General features: G+C 42.4%; 2 protein-coding genes across 3 annotated transcripts in view; both read right to left on the reverse strand.

Annotated features, from left to right (window-relative positions):
• Positions 1–352: 352 nt before the first annotated feature.
• fxyd5 (FXYD domain containing ion transport regulator 5) lies at positions 353–5,955 on the reverse strand. 2 transcript variants are annotated; one of them, XM_070912441.1, is made up of 10 exons: positions 5,879–5,955; positions 4,468–4,513; positions 2,944–3,042; positions 2,658–2,801; positions 2,522–2,572; positions 1,835–1,900; positions 1,392–1,421; positions 1,235–1,309; positions 1,114–1,159; positions 353–661 (listed from the first exon to the last, which is right to left on the reverse strand). In XM_070912441.1, the coding sequence occupies exons 1-10, from the start codon at positions 5,933–5,935 to the stop codon at positions 637–639; spliced, it is 639 nt and encodes a 212-aa protein (XP_070768542.1). In that variant the 5' UTR covers positions 5,936–5,955; the 3' UTR covers positions 353–636. The 2 variants fall into 2 exon arrangements, with proteins under 2 accessions (XP_070768542.1, XP_070768543.1); XM_070912442.1 differs by lacking the exon at positions 1,114–1,159.
• Positions 5,956–10,983: 5,028 nt separating this feature from the next.
• Positions 10,984–27,816, reverse strand: part of nphs1 (NPHS1 adhesion molecule, nephrin) — a 32,333-nt gene continuing 15,500 nt past the window's right edge. Inside the window, exons 7-29 of the mRNA XM_070912513.1 lie at positions 27,045–27,166; positions 26,663–26,834; positions 25,246–25,403; positions 24,150–24,291; positions 23,650–23,774; positions 23,374–23,542; positions 23,100–23,229; positions 22,732–22,904; positions 21,883–22,023; positions 21,171–21,311; positions 19,641–19,762; positions 18,831–18,990; positions 18,499–18,655; positions 17,983–18,134; positions 15,211–15,322; positions 14,944–15,125; positions 14,760–14,804; positions 14,316–14,438; positions 13,690–13,738; positions 13,255–13,387; positions 11,673–11,751; positions 11,243–11,409; positions 10,984–11,076 (exon numbers count right to left, since the gene is read on the reverse strand). Of these exons, the coding sequence (XP_070768614.1) occupies positions 10,984–11,076; positions 11,243–11,409; positions 11,673–11,751; positions 13,255–13,387; positions 13,690–13,738; positions 14,316–14,438; positions 14,760–14,804; positions 14,944–15,125; positions 15,211–15,322; positions 17,983–18,134; positions 18,499–18,655; positions 18,831–18,990; positions 19,641–19,762; positions 21,171–21,311; positions 21,883–22,023; positions 22,732–22,904; positions 23,100–23,229; positions 23,374–23,542; positions 23,650–23,774; positions 24,150–24,291; positions 25,246–25,403; positions 26,663–26,834; positions 27,045–27,166 (3,047 nt within the window). The remainder of the gene's footprint in view (positions 11,077–11,242; positions 11,410–11,672; positions 11,752–13,254; positions 13,388–13,689; positions 13,739–14,315; positions 14,439–14,759; positions 14,805–14,943; positions 15,126–15,210; positions 15,323–17,982; positions 18,135–18,498; positions 18,656–18,830; positions 18,991–19,640; positions 19,763–21,170; positions 21,312–21,882; positions 22,024–22,731; positions 22,905–23,099; positions 23,230–23,373; positions 23,543–23,649; positions 23,775–24,149; positions 24,292–25,245; positions 25,404–26,662; positions 26,835–27,044; positions 27,167–27,816) is intronic.

Below are 27,816 nucleotides of genomic sequence, written 5' to 3' on the forward strand. Positions count from 1 at the left end.
TCCCAATTTGTTGTCTGTGTCATTTTGATGCCATATGGATGCAAAGATAATGCGACACTGGATCATGTTTAATCTAGGGCTTTACACACTTACAAGCATAGAGCCACTAAGAGGCTTAGACACCCCTTACTAAACATCACGTTTTTGTTGAGATTGAAAGTGTAAAGAGCGTGGAGGGAGTGACCCAGCTTCGTTTTTAGATCCTGGCAGAACATAAGTGTTGTGCAAGATTGTCAAATATGAGATGCTATGGGGTTGTTCTTCATAACCTTCAATAATAATCCTGGCTGTGAAGCAGTGGCAGTGTGTTCAGTTATAAGATACAAAGGTCATTAGAAACAAGCCTGCCTGATTGAAATATGAATCATCTCTTTATTATTTGCCAAGATACACACTTTACTTTTTTTAAGCGCAGTTTTGTATAGAAATAACATTTGACAAAGATTAAGCAGGTGATGGTTCCACTTTTTTCACTTGCCAGCACGGTTCTTGTTTTGACACTGTTACTAAGCAGCATACAGTCAGTCAGTCCACATGCACACACACGCTGCTAGGTGTTGGCTGAGTGTTTTTCTCTGGATGGACTAGTTGGTTTCTTGCAGCTCTGTACTTTTTTATCAGTGTACACTCCTCTCCTTATCCCTGGACCACTCGATATGACCTGGAAAATAAGCACACAGAACCTTTAAAGAACCAAACACTATTTATATTTATATCACACACAAATATACCTCAATAAAGAAAATAAGGAAGGCGGTTTGCAGTTGGTACATTTGGTCTGTTGGTTTCACCCAACAAATAGCTTAATCATAATGTTTTTGATCTATTAATCATCACAGAAATTTTAGTCAGCATTCTGTTGAGCTATTATATGTCTGAAGTGACTGATTGTTTGCCATACATCATCCAGTAGCCTGTGATATAAATGACTTAACTCATTCAACTGCAGCATAATATAAGCATGGCTGCCTTTCATGCACATGGACTGTAATTTTGTCACTTTTGTCTGTCAGCTTTCATTGTCTTTAATTATTCAGCAGTTGTACTAATCATGCACCAACTAAATGTGAACATTCACTAGAATTAATGAAATAAAAAGCTGCAAGTACTCACTTAGTTGACCTCTTGTGACACTTGGGCAGGTGACAGACTCTGCCACCTACAGTTAGAGTGAGATGGACAGTTGAATATAATTACTATAGTAAAAAGTAAAGTCTTTCAGAGTCATACTTACAGCTAATGACCATGATGCCCAGGATGAAAAGTACTGCTGCAATGGACAGTCCAGCATGGCGCAGGGACTCATAATCTGGACATATAAAACACAAATCAAACACTCCAAACCATAGCAGGTAATAACAGAAAAACCACAGTCAAATGTAGCTTCTTACCATAGGTGAAATCTTTCTCCCACTTCGGATCTATAAGAAGTAAAAGTAGAAAGGGAAGTGTTGCATTAAGTTTGACTTTTCAACACAGGAAGCCTCTACAGGAAGAAGAAAGAGAGAGGATCACCGGGGAACAACAGTCAGAGATAGCATGACAGATCTACTGGCCCCACTGACATGCCGTTGATGGTGTATTAAAAAAACCCATCTATGGTAAGTCAGCACAGCATGAGGACACAAATATCTTATCTTGTCTTGCATAAGGTACAATCAAGCATTAATCTGTTGGCAAGAGAGGAAGTGAGGTGCTCTATTCTACCAGTCCGCCGTGGGTTTTGTTTGGAAGACGGGGAATTGTGATACTGTCAGTCTGCCATGAGATAACAATAAAACTGCAACGCCTGTGGCATTTAAGGTAACTATGGAGTAGTAAAATCTTTTGTTACCCCAGGCAACAGCTTGATGGGTCCCGTTTTTGGTAGTTTTCTCAGTTCTGGATGGGGAGAATGTCACTGTGGATGCAGAAAAAATAGACAGTAAAAACATTACTTTCCTTGATTTTTTTTCTGGATCCCTTTTACCCTCTGAATTTAATATTCATGAAGTCTAATATGTATAACACCTGTTTATAATGCAAAAGCATTTCATATATTGGAACATATTTTATTTTCTGGGACATATTGACTCCTTGTCTTTGCCATACGAGTCTATACATAATTACTTTGAAAAATTCCAGGTGCATTCCTGTGTTTAACTCTGTTTTTAATTGAATTTCTGAACATTTCAGTGGGATGACTCTCAGAGGAAATTTAGGCTGAAACTTTTATTTACTGTAAAGCATATCAGCGCTCTCTCTGTAGCTCTCACTGTTCTCTTTCCCTGGTCCTGTAAAATGCAGCAGGAACACTCTTCTGTATACCTCAACAAGAGCAGGGAGTTTAACACTTTCTAATTACCTCATAATTAGTTTTAAAGCTTTCTGCATTCTTGATGAGAACGTTATCTGTAAGCCTTTGCTATTGGTTTGAGGGGATGTTGTGGCTCACTGGAGTGCTCATGGTCTATCTACCAGCCAAACTTGGCTCCACCAACTGGGTGTTCAAACGTGGGAGGGAGAGGGTGGAGACTGTTACCCGGAGAGGATGTGAGCTTTGTTTGTGGTTTTGTTGTTTCCTCATTGGGAGCTACGGGGACAGAAACATACAGATCACATCAAGTTAAACTGAAATTCTGGGTGTTACATACATCACTAATGTCACACCAGACTACCTGTTGAAGTCTTCATTTTTGATGTGGTGGCGTTGATATTGACTGGCTTGATGGTGCTAATGTGCTGGCTTGTAGTTTGTTCAGCAGGGGAGGTTTCCAGGGAGGATTCAGCATCTCTGGTGACTCTGCCTCCCACTCTTCTTCCTGTTACACCAAGAAAGCAAATAGATAGATAGATAGATAGATAGATAGATAGATAGAACATAACTGCTGTAAAAAACTAAATAGCCTGGAGATTGAAAACGCTGCAAAGTGGTATTTCTCAGAATAGCCACGAGTACCGTACCTGTGGGAGTCAGAGAAGTGGGCATTGTTGTTGAGTTTGCCATATTGCTGCTCACGGACTCCATTTGATCTGTGGTGGCGGGAGCCTGAGCCCTTGACACTGCGGGGGGAAAGAAAAGACATTTTAATCACCAAAAACACAAGTCAAACGAAGCCTCATAGCGAGGCCTCGAGACAGGACACTTTACAGGAAGAACAAAGAACAGCGTTGTTTATCCCAGTGATTCTCTCAAACAATGCTGTGATGTATTCCTGGCAGAGGGCAGACTTGAGAATGTGTCTGGCCATGCAGGGGAGAGAGGCCTGCAGATGCATTGAGAGTATGTCACAGTAATAGTCTTGTGAGTGGGGCAGTGCGGCGTTGTTACAAAGAACTAGCTCTTACAAAACCTCTGGCTACAACAGAGCTGGATTGTTGTGTGCGACAGCAGCACAGTGAGGCCGTTGTCTGTTTACTCACTCAGCACCTTCCAATTAGTGCTGGAGCTCTACAAAACCTCTACTTTCTTGGGCTAGTGCTGTGAGCCCCACTACTTTAATGAACCCATATGAGGGGACTTGACCTAGGGTGCAATGATTTATAGGTGACACTCATTTTTGAGGTGTCAAATAAATTGTGTGTGAATGAAAAACCTAATTTTGTTTGTAGTAAACCTTTTGTATTACAATCATATTAGTGTGATTATCCCTTATCTGGAAGATAAAGCTGGACCTTCAGTCTTCAGAGATATGTGGCTGCTAATTGAGACATGTTACAACTTTTCCTTTGTGTGTGTGTTGACCAAAGGACCCACATCATAATGTGTTATTAGAAGTTGATACATTATCATACAAATTAATATCTTAGTCTTAAATATTTGCGGCAAGCCTTTATGTAAATTCTTCAGCATTTAAAGGGGACCAAGGATCTGATCCTAGTATCAGTTTACCCATAACAAGGAGTACTACTCAGCCTGTGAAAACATTGGTATAATGTATAGGTCCTACTGGACCTACTGGAGTCTAAAAATCAAATATCCTGGCCTCTGCTGAATCAATTTTGACCATTCTTTTTTAATCTGTCCCCCAGTTTTATGGAGGTGATGTACTAAATCGCTGGTGTACCCCTTTAAGTTGCTGATTCCCGAGCCAATAGTTTTGAAAAAAGAAATAATACATTCTTTCTCTTACAAGCGATATGTTGAACTCATAAGCAATAAAACACACCTTCGCACAATTCAATACACTCTGGGGTTTTGCTGCTACAGTCTTACTTGGTCCGGTATGACCAGTAGCTTATGGTGGATAATGTTAGCAAACTTAGATATTGGGGTGTAACTGACATTAGTGAGTCAATTTGCAGGCTTTCTGACTGTTTGCTAACTGTACAACTATAAAGTTACATTTCAGCATTTACATTTTAGCATCCTGTTATTTGTGTCCAAAGCTGTTCAGCAAAAGTGACATCGACTCACTTTAAATTCAATTTACATGTGAGTTCTCAGTGAGCTGGTTCAGTGCCACGGGGGGAGTTTTTTGCACTCACCTTTTAACATGACAAGCAGGAAACAGGTCAAGGAAACCAAATGAATCTGAAAGAAAAAACACAATATGGGAAGAGGAGGTGACACAATGACGCAAAAGTGTAAACCAGGCTGTGTGCCTTAAATTGTATTTCAACTGTGCAGTTTTAACAATGGTTATAAGATTGAAATGACCTCAACCACTTTATGTAAGATCTGCAAAGTAATCCAGAGCCCCTCAGATATTACAGGTGACTCCATGAATGAAGACAGAGAATATAAATGCAGACACTCTCGTGCATCTGTTGCAGAGCAGATACACAACATCCAGACAAAATGTCTCATTAGCACACCGAAAGACACGTTATAATGTTACAATTGTTTAACCAGGGCATGAGAACTTGGCGGACATACTCTAAATGGTAAATCAGAGGATGTGCTTAGATGATTGAAGCAAGAGAGCATTCACTGTGGAACATTATGTGCAGCTCAAATCCAACAGACAGGAAGTTTCGTTCATTGAGGTTTCGTACCTCATGGCTGCTTCCTCCTACAGAAACATGCCACATTACCCCACTCCTCACGCAGCGTGACAGAAAACAGCTTCTTACTTTGAATGTCAAAGATACACACAGCTTCTTTTTTTTTTTCATTTGTCAAAAATGAGTGATCGAGGCCGCACATTGTGTACTATATGCAATCCTCCCACACGTGTTCAACTTTGTGGCACTACTGATCAAACTTTATCACATTTTTTAAAGTTTGCCACTGTCACCAATTAAAAAATGGCATTGGAGGATGTGTCAAAACAACTCTTTTTTAACATAATGGGAAGCCTGTACTGGTGAGCAGCATTTTTGAATCAGTGGAAAAACATGCTCTTGCCTCCCCCTCACAACATATTGCCCCTAGCTTGAAACAAAACACGATAGAAAAGAAGTAGGCAAAAACATGTCCGGTATTGTGTGATTTTACAGCAATGCAGAGAACAGCAGTACAGCAGAGGCAGGTAGTGACAGATGGAAGTGTAGGCCAGTGGCTCGGTTCGAATCCGCCCCCAGCACAAAATGAATCTCGATCTTTGACCTATCCTGGTGGCAGCTCGTCCTCAGGGCTTCGGAACAGTGTGACAGGTGAGCGTCCACGGCCGTCATGAGCTGTGACAGCTCAGATTAGCAGGTCATGCCAATCTTCATTTCACTCCAGAGCATATGTCAAGATGAGGCCTGTTTCCTCTGGGCTGTACAGGCGTCTTTCCCTTCCCCTGGCCCGACCTGCCTGCCCGTTTGTCACATCCAGCACTCTCACTCACTCTCCGTCTGTCTGTTCATCCGTTTGTCTGTCATCCTCCATCAATTCTCTTTCAGTCTGCTTCACCAAAACACCCCTCAGCCCTCTGATATTTAGTCCATCCATCCAGGCTATTATGCTTACCTTAGTATCCATCCTGTGAGGTGCCCGAGTCCAGAGATCTATCCACAGTCTCATCATCCACAATGCTTTCCTCTGTATGTCACTTCTGAGAGGCTGATGGCGTAACTGCTAACCAACCACACCCATGTGCTCACCACCACCGCTTCCTCATCCAATTGCCTGAACTCTGTTTCAGTCTTTCAGCCTCTTGCTCACCCACTCTTCCTCATGACATGGCCTCCTCCTTCTTGTCCTTTGGCTTCCACTTTTTTCACTCTCACTCGCTCTGCTATGATCTCTGTCTGCAGTTCAGCCGTCTCTCAGCATGGTGGCTTGTCTTCCTGCTTTATTTCTGTATTCCCCACAGCATACTGTCTTTTATTGTACCTGTGTGTTTGCCTGTCTGTCATCCTGCCTAGCTTACTGTCTTTCTCCGTGTTTGTACAATCGTTTCTGTCCACAGGCCCATCTGTCATCTGTGCCCATGTTGCTGTCGCACAAACAAGAAATGAATGACCCTGTTGTAATGAGAATTTGTTGATATATTTACAGTCACTCAACAATTCAGTACATATTGGTGGCAATTTTAATTACATGGCTTCCTTTTATTGGTGAAGAGTGTTATTAAATAGCCTCCCTTGAGCACACTGACGAGGATGTTCTAATATATATGTGGCTGTAAAGTACTATATATTCTTTACAAGTCAAATACCAACCTTTTCCTCAAGCATCTAAAGAAACAATCCTGTTTCTTGAGTACATTTGGAAAAACTCTATTATATATGATCTATAAAAGGTCTATATCTCTTTTGTAAGCACACCTAACTCCATTACATATGACCACAGAAAATGATCCGCTCCATGTTTATCACAGTGAACTGCAGTTAAGCAGTGACATAGCCAACCTGTTAAATCCTTGGGGGGGGGGTTTCAGATTGCTTCAAGGCTGCAGGATTGGTTTGTGTGATTGTGACCCAGCAGCATTACCCAACTGAGCAGCACAAACCTAGACTGTTACAGCAGACAAAGCCTGCAATTCATCCACACTAGCAGAGGACAGTCTTTGTCCAGAGTGCTGGGGATGCTTTTGGAATCTGAACTTGTCCTCTTGTCACATTTATGTGTTTTTTTCTCTAAATAAATTGTTAACACTTTATAATAAGCATCCGCAATACAGATTGCATCGTGACCCTCCTAATTAAAATGTTTTCTTGGGTTTTCAGACATAAAATGTAAGCAATTCTGTCCAACATCTTGTGCTTCCAGCCAATCATATCATGAGATGTAGCCTGACAAGTTATAAGTGACCAATCACAATCTGCTTGTACACAAATGATTAGAGGAGCATCAATCTGTTTATAAATGTTATATAACATTTGCTTCCTTAATGATGATGATGATGATTACAGGATTTAGTTCTGTATTTTATTTTTCCACATCAGACAGTATGGATGTAGGTTTTCATATATGTGTAGAACATTTGAAAATACATTTAAGACATAGGTACATATATTGGGGTCATTCAAAAGCAGAGACCTGCCATACGTAAATAGTATATGAAGTGATTTTTGAATGTGAAAATGTAATAATTTGTAAAATGTATTTGTACAGTATGTCAGATCAAACTCTGAGTTAATAAAAACTGCTTGTTGCTCTCTTCTTTGTCCCTTTGCTCATCTTTTTATCCTGGTGTTTGAGTGGGAGTATGTGTGCATTTAAATGAGTGAGATGCAGAGAGAGATGTGTGAATGTGAAAAACAAAAAAAAGGTTTAAATGGGACTTGAAAAAGAAATATATTTTTCTTTTTTTTCTTTTGTTAGATATACTGTATACCTTGGGGGGGGGGGGGGGGGGGGGGGGGGGCTTGTCTGGATTTTAATTTTGTTTAATAAAGCCTACACTATCTTAAATAGAGACAAATGTGGACTGTAAGTGTGCAGTGTTTTAATAATGATAAAACTCAACTTCTTGTTGCTTTACTTGCAATCTCTCTGGGACACTAGGCTCTATACACACGTGGGCTACACACACGATGGCCAGTCATCAGAATCATCTATAATTAAAAAGGATCACATGCTCTTTTAGTTTGAATATGTTTTCAGATCAGCCCTCATCAAAATCAACAATTAATTGTGTTTTTATTTCCTAGTTATCTCTCATGGACTACTGTTTATTCAGTTGTATTCTTTCATCCGCTTTGGAGGGCAAATTACATCCTCATTACTGACAACAGGAGAGCACAACCACAAAGCGAGTCATAATAACCGGCAGTAAAATCATGGTCTAATTTTTAAAACCTGCGGTTGCTTTTGATTTGATTTCTGTTTAGTTCAAATTGAAAAATCTGAATAATGAGAGCAATGACTGGGTTTGCAGAAATTTGAGTCAAATTTGAGTTAGGTCCCCACTGGTAGCACAACCTGTTAAAGTGATGAAGGAGTATTATTCAATCTCATCTTTACTTTTTCAAAAACAAACAAAAATATTCAGGAGAGGGGTATAAAAGGACGTGAAAACACTCCTAGAGCTGAGGTAATTAAAGTCTCTTATTTGTTTCTCTTTTGACTTAATTGTGCACTCACGCAGCCTGCAAGCTCCCTTGAGATTCCTCTGAACAAATCATATCAAAATGTTCATGAGGTGTGTGAAGTGAAGAGAAATAGAAGTTGACGTACAGTATTGAGTTGTCAAACCTTTCAGTTCAGCAGATTACCGTTCCTGCCTGAGCCGAAATGATGCATCATGAACAGGCTTAGGTATAAACACAGCAGTCAGCTTGACAGGAACTTAAACAATTGTTCAGTAATGAGACAAACATACCTTGACAGCTCATGATGGAGAATAGCGAGCCTAATTGAGGGAACGCAGCTCAGAGAAACATTGAGATTTATCTCCAAGCAGTCAGGCCCCATTGAGGAAACAGACTTGTGTAGGTTGGACAAATATGTGGATAATAACAATCTCCCCAGGATTTAAATATCACCTCTCATGTACTGTAAGTATATTTCCATAGCAATAATGCTTTGGATATTACAGTAATAACACAAAAAGGAGTGGGTGAATCACATCATCTTCTTTAAAAAAGAAAAGGTGGACATTTCTATTAAGGAACAGAAAATTAAGATTATACCCTTTTTTCTTTACATGTGTGTCTGTTGGACTATATGTGTCATCTGTGCTGAGTTATCTGCTCTACGTATGAGCATGTGTATACTCATGAGACTGAAGTGACGAATCGTGCTCGAGGGAAAAGCAGAAGCAGGAAGCAGGAACAGGGTGCATGCATAACGGCTCGGTGTGCAGATATAATAAGAGCCCAGTTGCTATTTGTGTATGCTACATGGCAACCTGAAAGAGCCATGAAAACTTTCAGGAAGTTTCTGATCTCTGCACAGTAAACATTAAAAGATGAAGTTACACAAACTCAAACCGCACACAAACCCTGTTTATTATAATACAGGAAGACACCATCTATTTTTGCATGTGTTCTGTATGTTCTCAGGCTAGGAGTTCAATGACAGCATCAGTCTGCAACCTAAAATGTACATCATCAATAGATATATTGGTCAGATAGTCAAGGCTTTGAGGCTCTAGCATGACCTTCCTGAAGAAACAAGGGTGGCTGAGTCAGTGACATCTTTTTAAATCAGAAAGCTTCTCCTGATTTTACTTTCGTTTTATTTTTTAGCCACACTAGCAGCATGGCTCTATGGATGGGATAATTGCACCACTGTGGTCCAGATTGAAATGTCTCAACAACTGTTGGATGGATTGCTATGAAATTTTGTACAAACATTCATATCCCCCTCAGGATGAATCCTAATGACTTTGGTTCATGAAAGATATCTGCAAAATGAATGTCATTCCCACCAGCATCAACATATTTTGTGTTTAATCTAATCTAACCTAATCTAATTAGCAAATGTTAGCATGCTAACACGATGAACTCGGATGGTGAAACAGATAAACATTATACCTGCTAAACATCAGCATATGAATGTTGTCACTGAGAGCATGTTAGCATGCTGATGTTAGCATTTAGCTCAAAGGAGTACTTTGCTTAAGTACAGCTTCACAGAGCAGCATGGTTGTAGACTCTTTTAGACTGTTTTAATTAACTTAAATTGTCTTTTTTATTTATCTTATCTAATATTACTAGAATTAGGTTTATGTAATTTGTTGTGAAATCGAATCCATTTTATTAGATTTATATTTGATTTTATAATTTGAATTTGAATTTGATGTCTTGTGCAAAGGAACTTTGAAGAGTGCTCTATAAATAAAGTTTAAGATTATTTTATAGGCTGTGGGGTAAAGCTACACAGTGAACTGCTTTTCCTTGAACTACAACGTGAACAATAATGAAAAGGAAAAGAGGAGAGTTGTTTTGCAGCAGTAGCCGCAGCTGCAGCTTAGCCTAACCCTCTCTTCCTGTCTCTATCTCTGTCCACCCTCAGTGAGACAAATTCCCTGCATGGTTTCTCTCCCTCACTGATGCTGTGAGCTGAACTTCAATCCGAGAGAAAACAGGATTAGAGTCTGGCCCTAGATATGGCCTCACCTCCCGAAGACATAACCATGCTAAATACCACTCAGTACTATCCTATTGTAGGGATTCCCACGGACTAGCTGTGAGGTCTGAAACTCTTTGTAGCAGACAGGGGAGGGACAGACCGCTGCTGTCAGGTCCTCATCTAGATACATGTCGGAAAATGTTGACGTTGGAAGGGTCAAAAAGGATGATGTCTGCTTGGGTGGCACTGTGAGTCTGTGCTGCTTCTGCCCCAGTGCCAACCACAGTGTTGTCAGTCCATTTTTGTCTCTAACTGACTGATTCATGTCTACCTGCAGGCCAAAGCAGTGGGGGGCTGTGGGTAGTGACCATGACTTGGTTGCTCAAAGTTAACAAAATACACGATAAAAATTCAAAACACTTACATAGTGAAATACTGTATTATATAATATTTACAAGCTCTTGTGACAGGTTCCATAAAGGTAACTTGTGACACACCATTCAGAAAGAACGAAATTAATAACACTGTAGTCAAGATCTTCTTTACAACACTGTATTCAATGGCTATTGTTGAGCCACAAGCCCGTACTTGTTTGCTCTGACCTTCTCATTCTAGACTAATTCGCCTCGTAGTTCAAAGGGAAGATCAGAATCTCTCTGCAGTTGTCGAACATCCATGAATTCCTTCATCCTCTCAGTACCCTGCTGAGAGACAGATTGCATCTCTGTTACCTTTACATACACAATAAAGCTACAGTATATCATCTACCATTATAAAGGATGTATTTTTCAACTGAATTGTGATATCAATAAAGGCCAATAATATATCAAGTGGGAGCTCTCACTGTAGGTTGGGGTTTTGTTTACAGACCTGAGGGTAGGTTGGTGATCTCCACTCATTCCTTTGATGAGGCAATCTGTGGTCAAACAAGGGCGGAGGGGAAGGAAGAGACGAAGACCGGATGTCCTGGTACAGACCCCCGTCTCTTACGTCTTCATACAGATGGCTGTGAGAGTCCATGGCCGGGTGGGTGACATCTTCAAGAGCACAGGGAAATACATACAAAAAACATGAAAATGGACAAATACATTCACAATCTTTCACATTTAACGTACGTGAATAATTGCTGATGGCGAACATTAAGATAAATCAGAAAATACATCTGTTGGCCCGAGTTGTTTGCCACAAGTTCAAACAAGGACAGACAGATGTGGCTCCTGATTGGCTCAGACTGCATCATATTTTGGATATGAGGTGTTTACTCCTGCCTTGTTTACTCTGAGGTATATTTGTGTCTCACCAAGCCTACGTGTTTCCTCAGCGTGTGGACTAAGAGACGGCATGTAGTCACCGGTGGGGTAATAATAATGGGAACTTTCCTGGAATGGGTGAAACAGAGGAGATAGCATCAGATCAGCTTTGATTTTAAGAAACTTGAGGTAAATGACAATTCCACATGTGTTACATCAGTGCAGAGGTGGTACATTCTAGGAGGGTTGGGTCACCCAAATGATTTTCTGTGTAGATGAGGTTTGGTTTTATTTGCCTTTCTATATCCATCTCCAAGACCTCTGGTGGATTTCTGCCTCCTCTCCAATACAACGGAGGTGAATAGACTTTTAATTGGAACCACCAAAGAAGACAGAAGATAAAGTCCCCATGAAAATGGCTGATAGGGAAGTCTGTGGAATATCCAGAGTAATGCGCATATTGATTATTATCCCAACCTTTTTCTTAAGGGCCCCTATTTCATATGTATATCTACTGATGACCCCCACTGCCCCCCACCCACAAAAAAAGGAGGAAAAGTAACCTATTTCTTTTGTAATATCTCTATGTATATTTCATTATATTCATTGCATAAAACACAATAACAACACAGAACAATTAACTGTACGATTAACCTAAATAGTGAACTTAATGCCTGCATGAAGTTTGCATAAAAGTAGCAATTTGTATACAATTTTGAACAAATTATTTCCTGTGGATATTGCAATGTATCACACTGTATTTTCCTCATATTTTTAGGAACACAATTCTATGTCCGTATTATGATTTTCTTTTGATTTCATTATCATACATACATTTAAATAGTCCAAGCAGCCTGGCTTTATAATGAATATTATTAAATTAAATTTAGTTGTCTTCTTCACAGAAATTAATTCAATGCATGTAAATTATATTTTATGTTTAAAAAAAACATAAAAGGTTGGGAAACACTAGTTTATAGAATGAAATGTTGCTGCCAATGCTGTGAAGACCAGCTCCATTGTATTGGGATGTAGGCAGAAATCTCAGGGGCAGGTATCTCACAACCTGGGCAAATAAGACCAAAACTATCTGCACTCAAGGCGAGATATCACTACAGGTGAATGAGACAATATACCTTTTTTGGTACTTTGGCTGAACCAACCCTTACAGGTATGTTCTGTCTTAAATAAGGGGAGAGATAAAGCCTGCCTCCGTGGGGATTTGAGTCTTCATTATACCCCGTCCTGACAGCACAGTGCTATCTGTTTTCTTTTACCTCACTCAACAGTTTTCTTCAAGGTTCAAATCCTTGTTGGCCCTTTTTAAAGTACAGAATGATAATTTCTCTGGGATCGATGTGTATTTTGAATGCTAATTGTGAGGTATTGATCTATGCTCCATCTCTATGCACAGCTAAAGGTTTCATTAGTTTATCTATCCATTTGCCTTGTTATGGCTGAATTCTCCACTTCCTCCTCTGCCAGATCCCTTCACCCCCTACCTAACCTCTTTCCTCCCCTCATCTGTTTACTCAGCCTTCTCGGTGTCTCTGCACATTTTCTCAATTTGCCCCTTTCTCTTTCTCTCTTCCCGCTCTTCTTCCCTTTCTTCCTCCTCTCTCCCGCTCTCACCGCCATGTAGCTCTCGTAGACGTTGCTGTCTGTTTCAGATGCGGAGTCGATGAGGAGGGTGCGCTGGGCTGTGGCGTTGATCTTTTCTCTGCTCTCATACTTATTGGAGTTGCTTACAGTTGACTGACTGGACCTGCAAGGAGAAATCGGATTCTATCATGTGATTAATTTCCCAATGAACTAAGAGAGATGCAAAACACTCACAACACACTCGCAACTCCTGCATACATTACATTTGTATCATATGGTACATATACCCGTTTATTGCAGGATAGTGGTGCAAGTTTGATGACACTAATATAAATGGATATTGACTTTTTTTTGCCTGCCTGGCTGTTTTAGTAGCTGGGTCAGCCAATGGATCAGGCCTCAGACTTCTTAGAGTGGATTGGATGTGTGTCTCTTTATTACCCCTACTGCAGGGCCTTAACTTACCCCTCCTCCTCATTCTTCTTCCCATCCAACGCACTGCCTCCTCTACCCCCTGCAGGGGGAACAGGAAAAGGAGGAAAAGGAGGCTTAGTGTTAGGAAATTAGAACTTGAAGAGAGGAGCATCATCTCATAAGCGCTGAAATTGATCAGAGCAATAAAAAGGGCGAGAGAGTGAGAGTGAATGAAAGACAAGTAAGCTGTGAAAATCTATGTAAAAACCAGAGGGCAGAGGAAGGTGAGGGAGGAAAAACTAAAAGATAGAGAGGGGAGAACCTGACAGTTAGACTGAGGAACAGATAGAAAGAGACAGAAGGAGAGATAGAAGAAGGACATAACACTAGCAAATGAGATAAAAGATATGGACGGAACACAGAAGTGACAGCTTCGGAGGATGAATGTGGCAGGAGGTAGAGGCTGAGAGAATGAGCAGAAGAAGAGGAGACAGGATAGACGGATAGAAAGAAGGACATGGAGAGATGAGAGGAGAGTGAGAGGCTGAGCTGACAATTGCATCATGGCTCGGAGTAATCTCTTTAGAGTTTTTGTTGAAGAATCAGGACATTGTAATGACAGAAAGTGACGGAGGAAACACTTTCATATCCATAGATGAAAAGATCATTATGGTTACCTGTCTGACCTCGCCTCTTTTTCCACCTCAATCCAAAGAAGCAGCCCAGTGAATTAAACACCATCAAGACTCCAAACACCACTGCAAACACTACTGTCAAATAGGCTGGCAGTCCACTTGCACCTAGTTCACAAAACATTAGAAGCATTAGCTCAGTGCATAACAATGAAGTTAAAGAGGAAGTAATATGGAAATTTGGAAAGATAAAAACTGACTGAAGCAGACCCAACCACTCTCTCAATTGTCTTTATTGATTAAAGACTAGCAGAGGGGAAAAAGTATGGGTGGGTGCCATGACAACCGCTACTCTAGTAGAGCAAACATTACCAGCCTTGGAGGTGCATACATTAACATGATTTAGCCAAATGAAGCTAGCTGCTGTGCAAACAGCAATTTCCAACTGCCCTTAAGAGCTTTTTCAGGGAGTTGTGATAAAGGACTTACTCTGAGAGACATCATCTGTTGGGACTTCTTCGAGTTCTGGCCTCTCTGTAGAGAAAGAAAGAGAACAACATAAAACTTATATGCCACACAAACATTATAAATGTATGTTAAAATTATTATAGATTATCAGATGGTTGTACGGTAGAGTCCTTCCAGTGTCAAGCTGGGGTTACTCCAAACTGACCCTTGGTGGTGATGGTCAGTACTGCATTGTTGTCAGCATAGCTACTCTCTCCCATAGCATTGAGGGCATTGACAGAGAAGTTGTAGGTGGTGACAGGCTGCAGGCCGGTGACAGTGAAGGTCGTTGCTCTGGGAGGAAAGACGTCGATGTACAGGAAACTGGCCGACTGATCCCAACGGTATCTGTCCACCAAAAGGCACTGTCAAGTACAGTTCTTTGATTCTGAACATGCCATTCTCAAACCAACATCCGTTCTTGACGTCTCACCTTATACGAAATCTTTGCCGCAAACCACCATTGAAGCCGGGGATCCACTCCAGAGTGACCGAGTCGTGGGCAACGCTGACTTGGCGAAACGATGAGGGAGGATCTGGGTGATCTGAGGGCCCAAGAAAAGAAGGAATGTGGAAAAAGCAAGTGTGCTCTCTCTCTGAGAATACTGACAAAGAGCAGACAACCTTCAATACAGGTGGCTATTTGAAAAGGCTTTAGGTGCTAAGAAATGGAGATGTGTGCCATGAGATAGTCGAGTGATTATATCTGCAGACTCTGAAATAACACACGAGGTCTTGCTGGCCTATAGGATCGTGCCTCCCCTCCGGCTCTCACTGCTTTGGAGTGGTTATAAATAGACAAAATGATATTACTGAAAAGTAAGTGCAGGGCTGATATTCTCCTTGATAGAAATAGAAGAGGAAGAAAAATTTTAGATAGATAGATATTCTCACTTTTCCCATTGGTCATACAAATATTATTATTCTCATATGATATGTGTATCAAAAGGACCAGTAATAATTGTTTACCTCAGAGCAAAATGTTTGTAAGTGTCTGTGACAAGTACAGTATTACAGTATTTTAAATCAGGAAGATTTAATGAAGAAAAATGATAATAACCCCTGATGATAAATAAATGAAATTCGAGAGGAGAAATGATCACCATGGTCAAAACTTGTCAGCGAGCCTCCAAAGTCTTTGTTTTTTCACAGTTTATCTCTTCTTTATCACACTTTATTCCACAGGCTGAACATCTTTCGACAACTTTGCTTTTTTCTAATAGTGCATTCCTCCTTATCTGCTGTTTCTTAAGATTGCGCTTTGTTGTATGAATGATCAGTAAACATGGTCAGAGCTATGGCTGATCCCTCTCAGAACAAAGTGGCTGATTTGTCCAATTTATCCAACCAAAGTCATGCAATGATGGAGGAATCCTCCTTGATTATTATCAATATTGCGAACAAAGATCAAAGCAGGCTAACCAGGCCTTCAGTCTGACACGAGGCACTGCTTCAGTCAGGGTAGTGAAGGGAAAGTGGATTATTTTGCATTTGGAGCATGGAGGAAAAAAGGAAGGGTGGTTTTGGGGACAGAGGGAGAGATAGTCAAGGAGAGAAGGAGGAGAGATAGTTGAGCAGCAACATAAGAAGGGGATGCTCTACTCGTCTCTGTCTGGCTCCAGGCTGCAGCCCAGTTTGCAGAGTAAATAATTCCCACTATCAGCTCCACTCATAAGATTCCAGGGCAAAGAGGTCAGCCTTATTTGGATCTCGTCTCCTTCAAATCCAAAAAGCACCATGCTAAGAGAAAAAAAAAACCTCTCTCTCCCTCTAGGGCTCTAAAATGATAAGGAAGCATATAAAATTTATTATCACTGCGTCAGATTAATTATGAATATTCACAGCACAAAAAAAAACGACTGGGGAAAAACAGGGCCAATATTGGATTGTATTTTATGTTTTTTATAGTAAACATTAAATGTGTCCAATGATGGCTGTGGGCCTTTGCTGAGAGAAGGACTGTGTTGATAATGGCGGTGGTGCAAGGATACACTGGTAGCTTGAAGGCAGAAAAGTCTAAGCGTGCCGGGAGAGCAAAGCGTATCACTGCAGCATTATCTGAGGGAGAAGTGAAGTAGTGCTATGGGCTAAATGATAAGGTGGAGATAGAGCAATGGAATAAGTTCCTTAAAGGGCTGACACTCAGGAGCAACAACTCTCTCCAGTTTACAGAATTCTGCATGTTCAATGGCCCTCCCACACTATTGTAATGTTGCTGGAAAAGGCTGATAAAACTTGGACAAAGCAGCACAGACACAATTATTTTGAGATGCTGCCAAATTAGAACCAAAGGAAAAATTTGTGCTCCACTGCCAAGTACGTGATATGCATAATCCCTACATGTGGTGTGCCCTAACTACTGACTTTGATCACTTGCCATTCATTTAAAGCTCCATGTGGTTACTTTTGACCGCTAGGGGGCAGAAACTGATAGCAACACAGGCCTGACGTACAGCGCTGTGGGTTTATCGTGTTGCTTCAGCAAACACTTCCTTAAACATCGAGCAGGCACAGACACCAAGGCCACTGAGTATCCCATGTACACTCGTCTTGTAGCTCTGCTTTAGTCTGCTAACTCCAGCTCTTTTCATCCCTAGATGCTTGACTTTCTTCACAATCCACTCCATTCCTTTACTTAGGCTTTCACTCTGCTTGTTTGGTGGAAGCAGCTGCCAGTGGCTTTCAGATTGGGGAGAGTGTGTTGATGAGAACTGCAAGACTCAATCATATAGTCTATGAGCAGGCCAGAAAACCAAAACAATGAGTGAAAAATAGCTAAAGATTTCAGTGTTAATTCTCAATGGGTCGGAATTACTAGTTACCCTTTCACACAACAGAGAGCCATTTGATTAATTTGGGGGGAAAAGACATCAACATATCGTTGATGTCCAAGGAAAACCACATATCTCTGTGAATTTGGTCATTTTGAAACTAATCTGAAGGATCATGTGTTCCTTTATGAAATGAGACAATTCGTCTACATCTGAAGTGAAATAAATCATTGAATCCCATTGAATTATCGGAAAAGGGCATTTTTTACTACTATGCTGAGTCTCGGTTGTTTTTCTCAGCTCATGAAAAGCTGACATTTTGGAGATACGTGGTTTTCGCAGGACATTGACAAGGATGTTGTGGAGAGAACCTCAGTCTCCCAGAGACACACACCCATACACAAAGAAAACACAAATGTACATAGATGCGGTACTTGTGCTGACGAGCTGGATGTCTAGCTTGTCTTCCCCAAGTGAGTTGCGAGCAGTGCAGCTGAAGACAGCATAGTCCAGAGCTGCGCTCACATTTACTACTTGAACTGTGCTGGTGTGGAAGGATCCCTCCCTCACAGTCCGCTCCTCATACCTGCAGCAGGCACGTACGCACACACACACACACAAACACACACAGAAAGAGAGATAAATCCTGAGCAGGCAGACAGCAGGGATTGTGATGTCCTGCAGATTGCACTAAGTCACCCAATTTCACACATCAAAGAAGCATTAAACAGGTATTTGCATAGTGAAAAGCAAAGTATAAAATGCACTAAATCTGGATTTAATGGTGAAATAGCAAGAAATAGCAAAATAATAGATTATATTAGGGTAAAACCTAATCTAATTGTGAATATTCATCAAAATGTGACCAAATGCTGACAGTAGCACCAAAGTTAATAGTGAAAAGAAGTGAAAGAAAAGCATTTGAAATAGTATAATGCCTACTCTCTGACCTGGGGTTTGCAAAGTCCATGCGTACACCATTTTTCTCCCAAGAGAAGTCGACACGAGGAATACCTTCTGCCTGACACACCACCTCAGCTGTAGTGGTGCCATCCCCTCTACTTGCTACCTTCTTCCATTGGGCTCCTTTATGAAGCTCTGGTTTGACTTTACAAGACAAGATGGGCATGAGGGTTAGTCATGCAGAAATCAGACACAGCACAGGAGTAAACCCACACGTGTATTCATTGACAGGTAAAAAAACATGTGCATGTTCCCACAAATAAGGCTCCACGTATGTTTTGTTTCCCTCCAACACTGAGAATAAATACAAAGAACTCACATTGCACTACCAGCTGCACATCTACAGTGGCAGGGGGTGCTATGCCGTTATTGGCTGTGCACTGGTAAAGACCAGCATGAGCCCGAGTCACATCATGAACGGTCAGAAGGCCAGATTCGTCTTCCTGAGTCTCCTCTCCCATCTCCACCTCCCCTTCTCCCTGTGGAAGACAGAGTGAGGGGGAATAAGTGGCAGACAGCAGCTATCCCTCAATACACACTCCCCTCCTCCAGGGTGAGAGCTGGAGTTGGGGGGGGGGGCTGTGCGAGAGCAAGACAGGTATACAGTGAGGGAGAGTTGAGCAGGGAACCATCAGGGCTTGAGGTGGGGATGAGAAGGGTGTTGGGGGAAGGAGCTCTGAGGACAGAGAAAGATAATGCCAAGGGTTGGAGAGCCACAGGGAAAGAGAAAAGGAGGGGCTGCGCAGGTTGAAAGCGGGACACACAGTACTGCCAGGGGGTGGGTTAGACCGGAGAAGGCATCAGTAGATACAGAGACCACGCCACATTGACGAATGTGCCCTTTAGTCACGCAGCAGTAATGAAAGCTATTTTTCTGGATTTGGGCTTAGTGTGGAGCAGGAAGAGGTGGGGTGGAGGGATAGTTAGAGCCAGTGAAATATGGTGCGTCTGTGCATTTAGAAAGGCCAGTGATAAACGGTAAAAACGGATAAAATAATAGAAAGGAAGCCAGATAAATGAGATATAATTCAGGGGATTGCTGTGTTTCTGTGTGTGTGTGTGTGTTTGTGTGTGTGTGTGTGTGTGTGTGTGTGTGTGTGTTTGTGTATGTGTGTGTCCGAGCTCTCACCAGCAATTTCCAAGAGAACATGCCAGATATAATGGGGTTGGCATCTGCCACACATATCAGGTCTGCTGTTTCCCCCAGGTTCACAAACACGGGGTCTTTCTCTGCCTTGACACTGGGAGCATCTGAGAGTAAGACAACGGGACAAAGCTAAAGCAGGACTAAAGGTTAACATGCCAATCTGGGACAAATCATTGCCAACCCATTAAACAGGCATGCTGCATTGCTATAATTACTCTTACACTCGTTTGTTTGAACTTGTTCATAACCCGCCCCTAAATGGGTCTCTGTGTTTTAGATACAGTGTCATTAACCTCTCTATATGTTGGAGGATTACAGATGCTTCTGCAACCAAACTGAGAATTGGTCATGTGACCCACAAGGGCCTCCACTGACAGCACAGACTGTGACGGACTGACCAATTCCCACTCCCTTGATTTCTCTCTTCATCAAATCATCTCCCCTTCTTGACTGCATCGCTCCTCTTCTTGTCTTCGTTCGCCTCCACCTCACAAGCTTTTATATACTTCCCATGGGTGCCATGTACTCGCAACAATACGGCCATTAGTGCCTACTTGTCTAAACCTATGTTCACACTTGGAGAACAGTGGTGGGAAACACTGGAGCGACACAGACCTCTGGGTTGGTGGGATCCACCCATGTTGGCCTGCTAACCAAGACCGACATTGTTAAGTGGGCTACACCGCCACCCATAAAAGCTACTACAATCCCCCATACATAATGAATATCTACAACTGTCAAGCCCAGTCAGATCAGGACGGCAGAATCCATTAGGTGCGTACCCTGGGCTTTGGTGAAACAGGCAGACCTACATTTTCAACACTTCCATTATTAAATCATCAGTATTGAGGCAGAGGGCCTGGAGCTCGAGGCTGGGCCTGGGGCAGCAGTGGAGGTGCACGGCCATGCATGGAGGCCTAATGAATGAGGCATGTTTGCCGGGCAGGAGCTGAAAGTCAATGTTGTTGCCTGGGTGTGTCAGTGTGTGTGGATGCACTGACGGTTCTGATGCTTGGCAGCTTTAGACAAGTTGAAAAATATGTTGTTAGCAGCCTACAGATTTGAATCGTGTCAAACACTATCAATCAAGAAACATACTGCTCATTCTCCGTTAATAAAGGACGAAGGCTATTCAACACAGATAAATAAAAAAAGACTGACTAATTATGAATGGATTGCAGGAAGGTAAAAAATATTTATTATAAAAAAGTACTTTCCATATTTTCTCCTTTTCTGTTTTGTCTGTTTTTGGGTACTTGAATGAAACCCCCAGAAACGATTGTTAATAATCAAACTTTCAAAGGTTACTCTAAAATATTCAAAACACATGGGAAACAAATTACAGTTATGTGCCAAGTAATCTACAGGTATGGGTATTAAAATTTTCACTTGAGGTAAAAACTTGAAATGCTTGAAATGTTCAACACATAACACAAAAACTCTTGTACATGTGTGTGGGCGCGAGGATGCATGTGTCTGCTCATCCGTTCTCTGTTCTCTGCAGATTCTTACACTGAACGTCCAGCGTGATGGAGGTTTGGTCGACACCCTCGTCATTTGTACACTTGACAGTGTAAACTCCGGCATCTTTCCTCGTCACATTCTTGATCTCCAGCGAGTTCTCGTCTGACCAGTGGTAGCGCAGATCCCCCTCTTTACAAAAACATGGAAACACACACACACACACACACACACACACACACATGCAAACCAATGGTAAATTAAGTATTCATTACACGCTCATCAACCGCATGTCCTCTGGCCACCGGTCTCTAAGTGACATCTAATCCTGCATTATTGATTGGCCTGGCTGGATTCCCACATCAAGCCAACAATAGGTTGTGTGAGAGACACCTCCTGTACCACAGCACTCAAAATGTAATAGGTGGGTGTCCAAATTCAGGATACATTTTATGGTGGGGGGGCTGCGTATGATGGAGCTAACAGAGTTAACAGAGAAAGAGAGTGGGTGCAGCAGGGCTCTGATGACACCGGCCTGGAGGAGAAGCCAGGTTTAGAACGGTTGTGTTGTATTCAGGGAGACAGCAATCCTCATTTAGACTGCATACATTAGAGCCATAATGAGAATCACATTTGGCAGGGTCCCATGCTGGCTAACCTGCCATGTTTTATTCAGACCCTGAATGGCAGAGCTGAGTGCTTACTTGCTGGCTCAGCTCAACTAGGACCTGGTTTATAGAGCCATCACACAGCCCGGGATCACCTTTGACCAGCTTCTCCCTGCGATGCAGCCAAATGCAGGAGACCTCCTCTGGGTTAGCTGAGACCAGCAGTGGGATGGTTGCCATGTCATCCTCCACCACCTGGACCTGCGTTGGCTGCTCTGGGCTGAACTCTGGTGGGTCTGACACAGAAACGGCACACAAATACAGCTACAATAAGTTGGATTCACACCAAAAACACAGCAGCAGAGGCACGGATACAAACTCCGGCCCACACAATGACAAGAACCAGCGAGAGAGAACACAAAGACACACAAAATATGTTGAGCATGAAAGCAGTAAGAGACACTAATGAGAGTCAAACCAGTAGAAAGTCGACATCCCACCAATAATTCCAGATCTAACCAACTTCACATACTTAGGCGACGGGGGAGTAAGGCAATGCGGGAGGGAGAGGGACAGGCATTAAAACGACGAGTGACAGTACTGTTGTCCAACTGCAGCTCCACACAAACACACAGTGACATTCCTTCATGCTCGTACACAGCACCAAGCTTTGAAGCAGTGGCTGGCTGCTGCCTGTGAAATGGCATCAAAGACAAACATGGCCATGCAGCAAAGCAAATGCGCAATTAGGACACACTGCCGCAGAGCTCAACAGACCCACAAATCACAACAAAGTAAACAAAAAACACACACATACTATACACTGACATTTCTGTGCAAAAGTACACCCGTAAAGCAGCTTACATCCGCACCATCATAGATCATGATTATGCATCATTTAAGATTCATGCAAGCCACATCTCTTGGTCACCCACCGAGAAGAAAAGGGAAACAAACAAGCCAAGAAAGAAAAAAAACGAACAAACACTTCACCCTCTACTTACAAAGCACATGGAGCTTGAAGAATGTGTTAGCCCCCTCCGCTAGCACAGGACTGTAGGCCTGGCAAATGACCCTCTGGTTGTGATGCTGTGAACTCAGATTTAGGGATAGAGAACTGCGCACTGACACACCACCAAACTGAGCCTTCCTGGGAGGCTGCTCCACTCCCTGGAACCTAGGACACAAATCCCATCCAGCGAATCCAACAGGAGAGTTCAAGTTTACCAAACAATCATGCACATTGCCACATTTAACAGGATAAACACCAGTCATTCTGACATGAATTAGCCATATGATTTTGCAGAAAAATGCCCCTATCAACGTGTGTCATTGTCTTCTATGGACCTTTACACCCACTGCCTTGCCAAACCTGAGTGCGCCCAAGCTCCAGGAGATATTGGCCTTGGGGTTACTGCTTCCAGACTGGCAGTCAAGAGTTAGCATCTGGCCCTGACGAAGCTCCTCCTGTGTGGTTGTGATCTTGATACTGACTGCTGGAACTGGAGAAAGAAAACACAATCCTAACTGATGAAGAATGTTGTAGCTGAAAATCTGTGTGAATGGGTTTATATCCAAATCCATTTATCTGGTATTGTGCTTTTCTCTCAGCTGTGTTTATGTGTTTGAGCTCCAGTCTAACTCACAGTGAACCATGAGCTTAGTGTGGGCAGAGATGGTCTTCTTTGCCTCATTCCTGGCATCACAGCGGTAGGTAGCCATGTTGTCACTTGCCGTCAGGAGCAGGACCAGTTCCCGAGACACACCCCGATCAAAGGATGTCTGCTTCAGTGCATCAGTCACAGCCTTTCCATTCTAAAATGGGAAGGAGGGCATTACACAGAGAAGTATATGTACTCTAGACATACAGTACAACACACACATGCAGACAGACATGCACATAGTGTACACTGCACACTAACCTTGAACCAGGTCAGAGTCCCAGTGGGATTCCCTCCAGTGGAGAAGCAGATGAGACGGACCGTGGTCCCTGAACGAAGGGGGACATCTTGAGGAGGAGTATCGAGCCATACCTTTTGAGGTGGGTCTGTTGTAAAAGGATCAACAAGAGTTCGAAATTTTACTTACTTACTTTTGGTCACCCATACATGTGTAGCAGACCAGCTGTTCATACCGTATTTAGAGACCATCACTTGCCTCTGAAAAGAGCTGAAGTCAAAACCACCGATACAGAATATTTTCAGTTTGAAAAGTCAAATCTGTTAAAACATTTCCTCTGACAAATATGAAAAGCAGGCCTGGGGAATAGCTACTCTTTCTGTGTCAAGGATTATATTTGCTTTTTTGCATTTCTTGACATTTAGAGTTGTAATCACAATTGACCTCTCCTGAACCATGATGGATGTGTTTTTGATAAGATGTACATAAGACATACAACGGTTTCAAGAGACTGTTCACTCACAGTAGACTCTGAGTTTGGTGATCTGGGTCTTGGAGAAGTGTGTGCCCTTGTTGAAAGCCTCACAGGTGAGTTCCAGCCCATCCTCCTCCCGGGAGACCTGGTGGGTCATGTTGGACATGGTTGTCATCCCACCATTGTCTCCCTGCAGACACAAAGCCCACATGTGACAGTTCAGTTGAGGGACAGACAGCCTTGGTCTCTGGCCTTCTCAGTTTTAGGACAGAGAGAAAAAAAAATCAGAGAGAAAAACAACCCACTGGTTTGTCTTGGCGAATACAGATGGCAAATTAGCTGCTGTAATAACTGATGTTGTGCATGGCCTGTGATAAATAAGCATATTCATCGGACTCTCCTGCTTTGCACACTGTTATAAATTGAGTAAGGCGTCATTTTGCACCTGCCTGATAGTGGTCATGCCTATGCAGCACATCTGGTTATTAAAGCTATTATTGCGGTGATTATTGTAAAAGCCACAGTCAGAAAGACTAACAAAGACCCTGGACAGGAACGTCAGTCTTCATTAACCTCACACTGTTTCAGATGCATTAAAGCTCACACACAGCACACTGAGTGCCTTGTGTAAGATCAAATGAAAATGCTGCTGCCAGATGAATAAAGAGCTTGTTTAATAATGCTCATCTTCTGTGTCAGCTTTTATTCACTTTGATCTTATTAACATACACAAAAGAGGAGAAGAGCAGCAGAATACTCTTTTTGGAATCGGCTGCTGATTCATTTGCAAAGCTGCGGCAGACCTATTCACAGACTTCTCATGGTCATACCGTTTTCTTTCATCTATAAAGGTTCACATGAGGTCACTTTTCATATTGAGGATTTTTTTAATTCATTGGGAGGCATTTTTTGAGGCCCTAAAGGCCAGCTTGACTGAAGGGCAATGCTTTTGCACTTTATTTTTCCTGCCTTTCACAAAAAAGAAACAAAAACATACCCTTTCTCGGTATTCTCTTAAAACTGACCAGCATGATCACCAATTATAAATCATTGTGCACACTGTCTCTTGCCAGTATCGTTCTTGTCTACCTGCTTAAATAGGTAGATTTTATCTTTGTGCTCATTGTGTGCTGTGTCGTCTCACCTCCTCCATAGTGACAACAGAGGTGTTGAGCTCCTTGTAGCCCAGCCACCAGCGGATCTGGACAGGGGGATTACTGGAGGTGACGTGGCAGCTCAGATGCAAGTCCTGCCCCTCAATGGCCACGGACGATCCCGACAGTGTCACCTCTGCAGGCTCAACTGATGCACACGCATACATGAATAGCCAAACATACAGAGACAAGTCAGTAAAAATATCGCCCCATGAATAGTATATTCAACAGCTACCTATTCTGATCACAGTGGCAGCGCAACTATTTTTGGATGTGAAACATAGAGCTGTATCAAGGGTGAGAAAGAAAATCACTTTGAGTGGCAACTTGTTTTCTCAGGAGGTTTTCAATGTGGTTTCTAAAGTCTGCTCCATTTTAACCACAGGGGGAGACAGGGTACAATAGCTGCAGGCAAAGTGATGCAGCTGCATAAAGCCTTCAGGGGAATACAAAGGCAGGGGACTGAGCTGGCAGACATGGGGAAGGAGGGGTCATGTATGCAAATGTTATAGATATTTGTGTCTGTCCCACGTGAGACACAGAATGGGATGCATTGTGCATGACACGCACAAAGACTGTTGAAATTACGCAGGTGCCGTGAGGTAAAAGAGGCATATTCATATTACACCGGTGAGACGTATTCTGTGCCCTCCAGCCTCTGCCAGTGCCTAGAGCGCAGTCAGGCAGTCGACGGCTCATTTTCAACATCCATGAATGGATGACTGGGAGGCATGACACCAGGGCCTGTTGGGTGCTCGGTGAGGAAAGGAGGGGCACTGGAGTAACTTCAGCCACCTTTTACATACATATACATAGCATGAGCAAGAGATGTCTGCAGGGACCAATCCTAATTCAAAGCATATTTAAATAAAACAGGTGCATCAATCAAGCAGCATTTAAAGCTCTGACTTACGTTGTCTGGCTCTGTAGTGGAAATCAGGCTATTGTTAGACTTAATGCGCCAAGGCTGCTGAATATTAATTCTGTATTTGTTTTATTGTTGCTGAAACAAACATTTTATATTCAGAGAGAAAAGTATAATCTATTAACCATGGGCGCTACTGTCGCACAAAGTGTAGGCTTTACTGCCTCAGGATTGTGCATTGAAGCAATTCAGCTGAATTAGTGTAGCAGCTATGAAAGCGCATGCAGTGATACTAATCTGGAGGCAGTCGGAAATATGGGCTGCAGCCATAATAACCATTAGTTTCATTAATGATATTAGCATTAGAATTTATGCTGGGACAGCAAAAGAATTGGTTTTGGAGGTAAGACTCTTATTATATTTCTCTGCCTCATGTCCATATCCTTAATAATCCATTGCTGCGAGTTCTGCCAGGGCGTTGTGTGTGTGTAAGCGTGTGTGTTCCAGCGCTGTGCACTATATTAAGCAATATTTTCACTCACAGAGCACAGTGATTTTGCGGCTGAGAGACAGAGGTGATAGGGACACCAGATTGATGCTCTCACAGCATAGCTCTGCCTGGTTATCCGCGGGGGTGATCTTCAAGTTCAGGATGCTGCTGGACTTCTGCGCCACCATGTCCTCCTCCCAAGTCGTGGAAAGAACTTCTCCATTCTGACACACAGATGAACACATGAAACTCAAAAAGGCAACGACAAGAATATGTTTGAATAGTTGCACGCTCCCATATGGTGCAGACAATGTAGTACAGACGCGACTAAGAATGGGATCCTTTGACAGCAAGTTCTTAAACTAAAATAGCTCATTTTGCCAGACTGACAGTGTGTTACAAAGCCTCCTTAACAGATGGTGCAGAAGATTTACCTTGGTCCAGTGGAGAGTGGCTAGGGGGTTTCCACTATGAGACACACATAGCAACACAAGCATCCTCCCTGCTTTGACTTCCTCTCTCTCCAGACCCACAATAACTGGAGGCTGAGGTGGGACTGCCAGGAAAGGAGAGACAAAAATAAAAATGGACTTGACAAAGGGGAATTGCATAGAAAACTGAAGAGAAGAAGGTGAGGGAAGAGAAGAGAGGTAGGAACTTAGGGAAACAGGGGGATGGAGTGACCATCAATAGGGTCACATAAAAAAGAAACTGCACTGCGATGAGAACACTCTTGGCAATTGAGTGGGGAGCATTCCTATTTGTTGAGACAGGGCCAATAAATTGGGCACATTCAACATGACTGTGGGATAAGAGGTCCAGATCTGATGAAAGCATTAAGTATTAAGGGAGCAGTGAGCTGGATCCAGTCCATAAAGCAAAATAACAGATGTTCAAACAGTAATAAGGCAATGTGAAATATGAATAAATTACAGCCTCCTTGAATAAAAAATAGGCAGTAAATAGATGAGGACGGGCCTTTGTTATTGCTGCAATCAGTTTCAGAGAGCAGGCTGCAGACCCTGGGCCAGTGTGACAAATTGCCACCTTGCTAACAATCTGGCTGGCTGAAAATGGCCACCGCGCTGGCTTTGAATGGCTGGCATGCTGAGCAAGACTGCAGCGGTGGTCCCAAGTTCTGCAACATTAGCACTTAGCCGAGACCCCTGTTGTCTAATACAGAGCGGAGAGACGGAGAGGAAGGGA

Source organism: Enoplosus armatus, chromosome 9, assembly GCF_043641665.1.
Source record: "Enoplosus armatus isolate fEnoArm2 chromosome 9, fEnoArm2.hap1, whole genome shotgun sequence".
NCBI lineage: Eukaryota > Metazoa > Chordata > Actinopteri > Centrarchiformes > Enoplosidae > Enoplosus > Enoplosus armatus.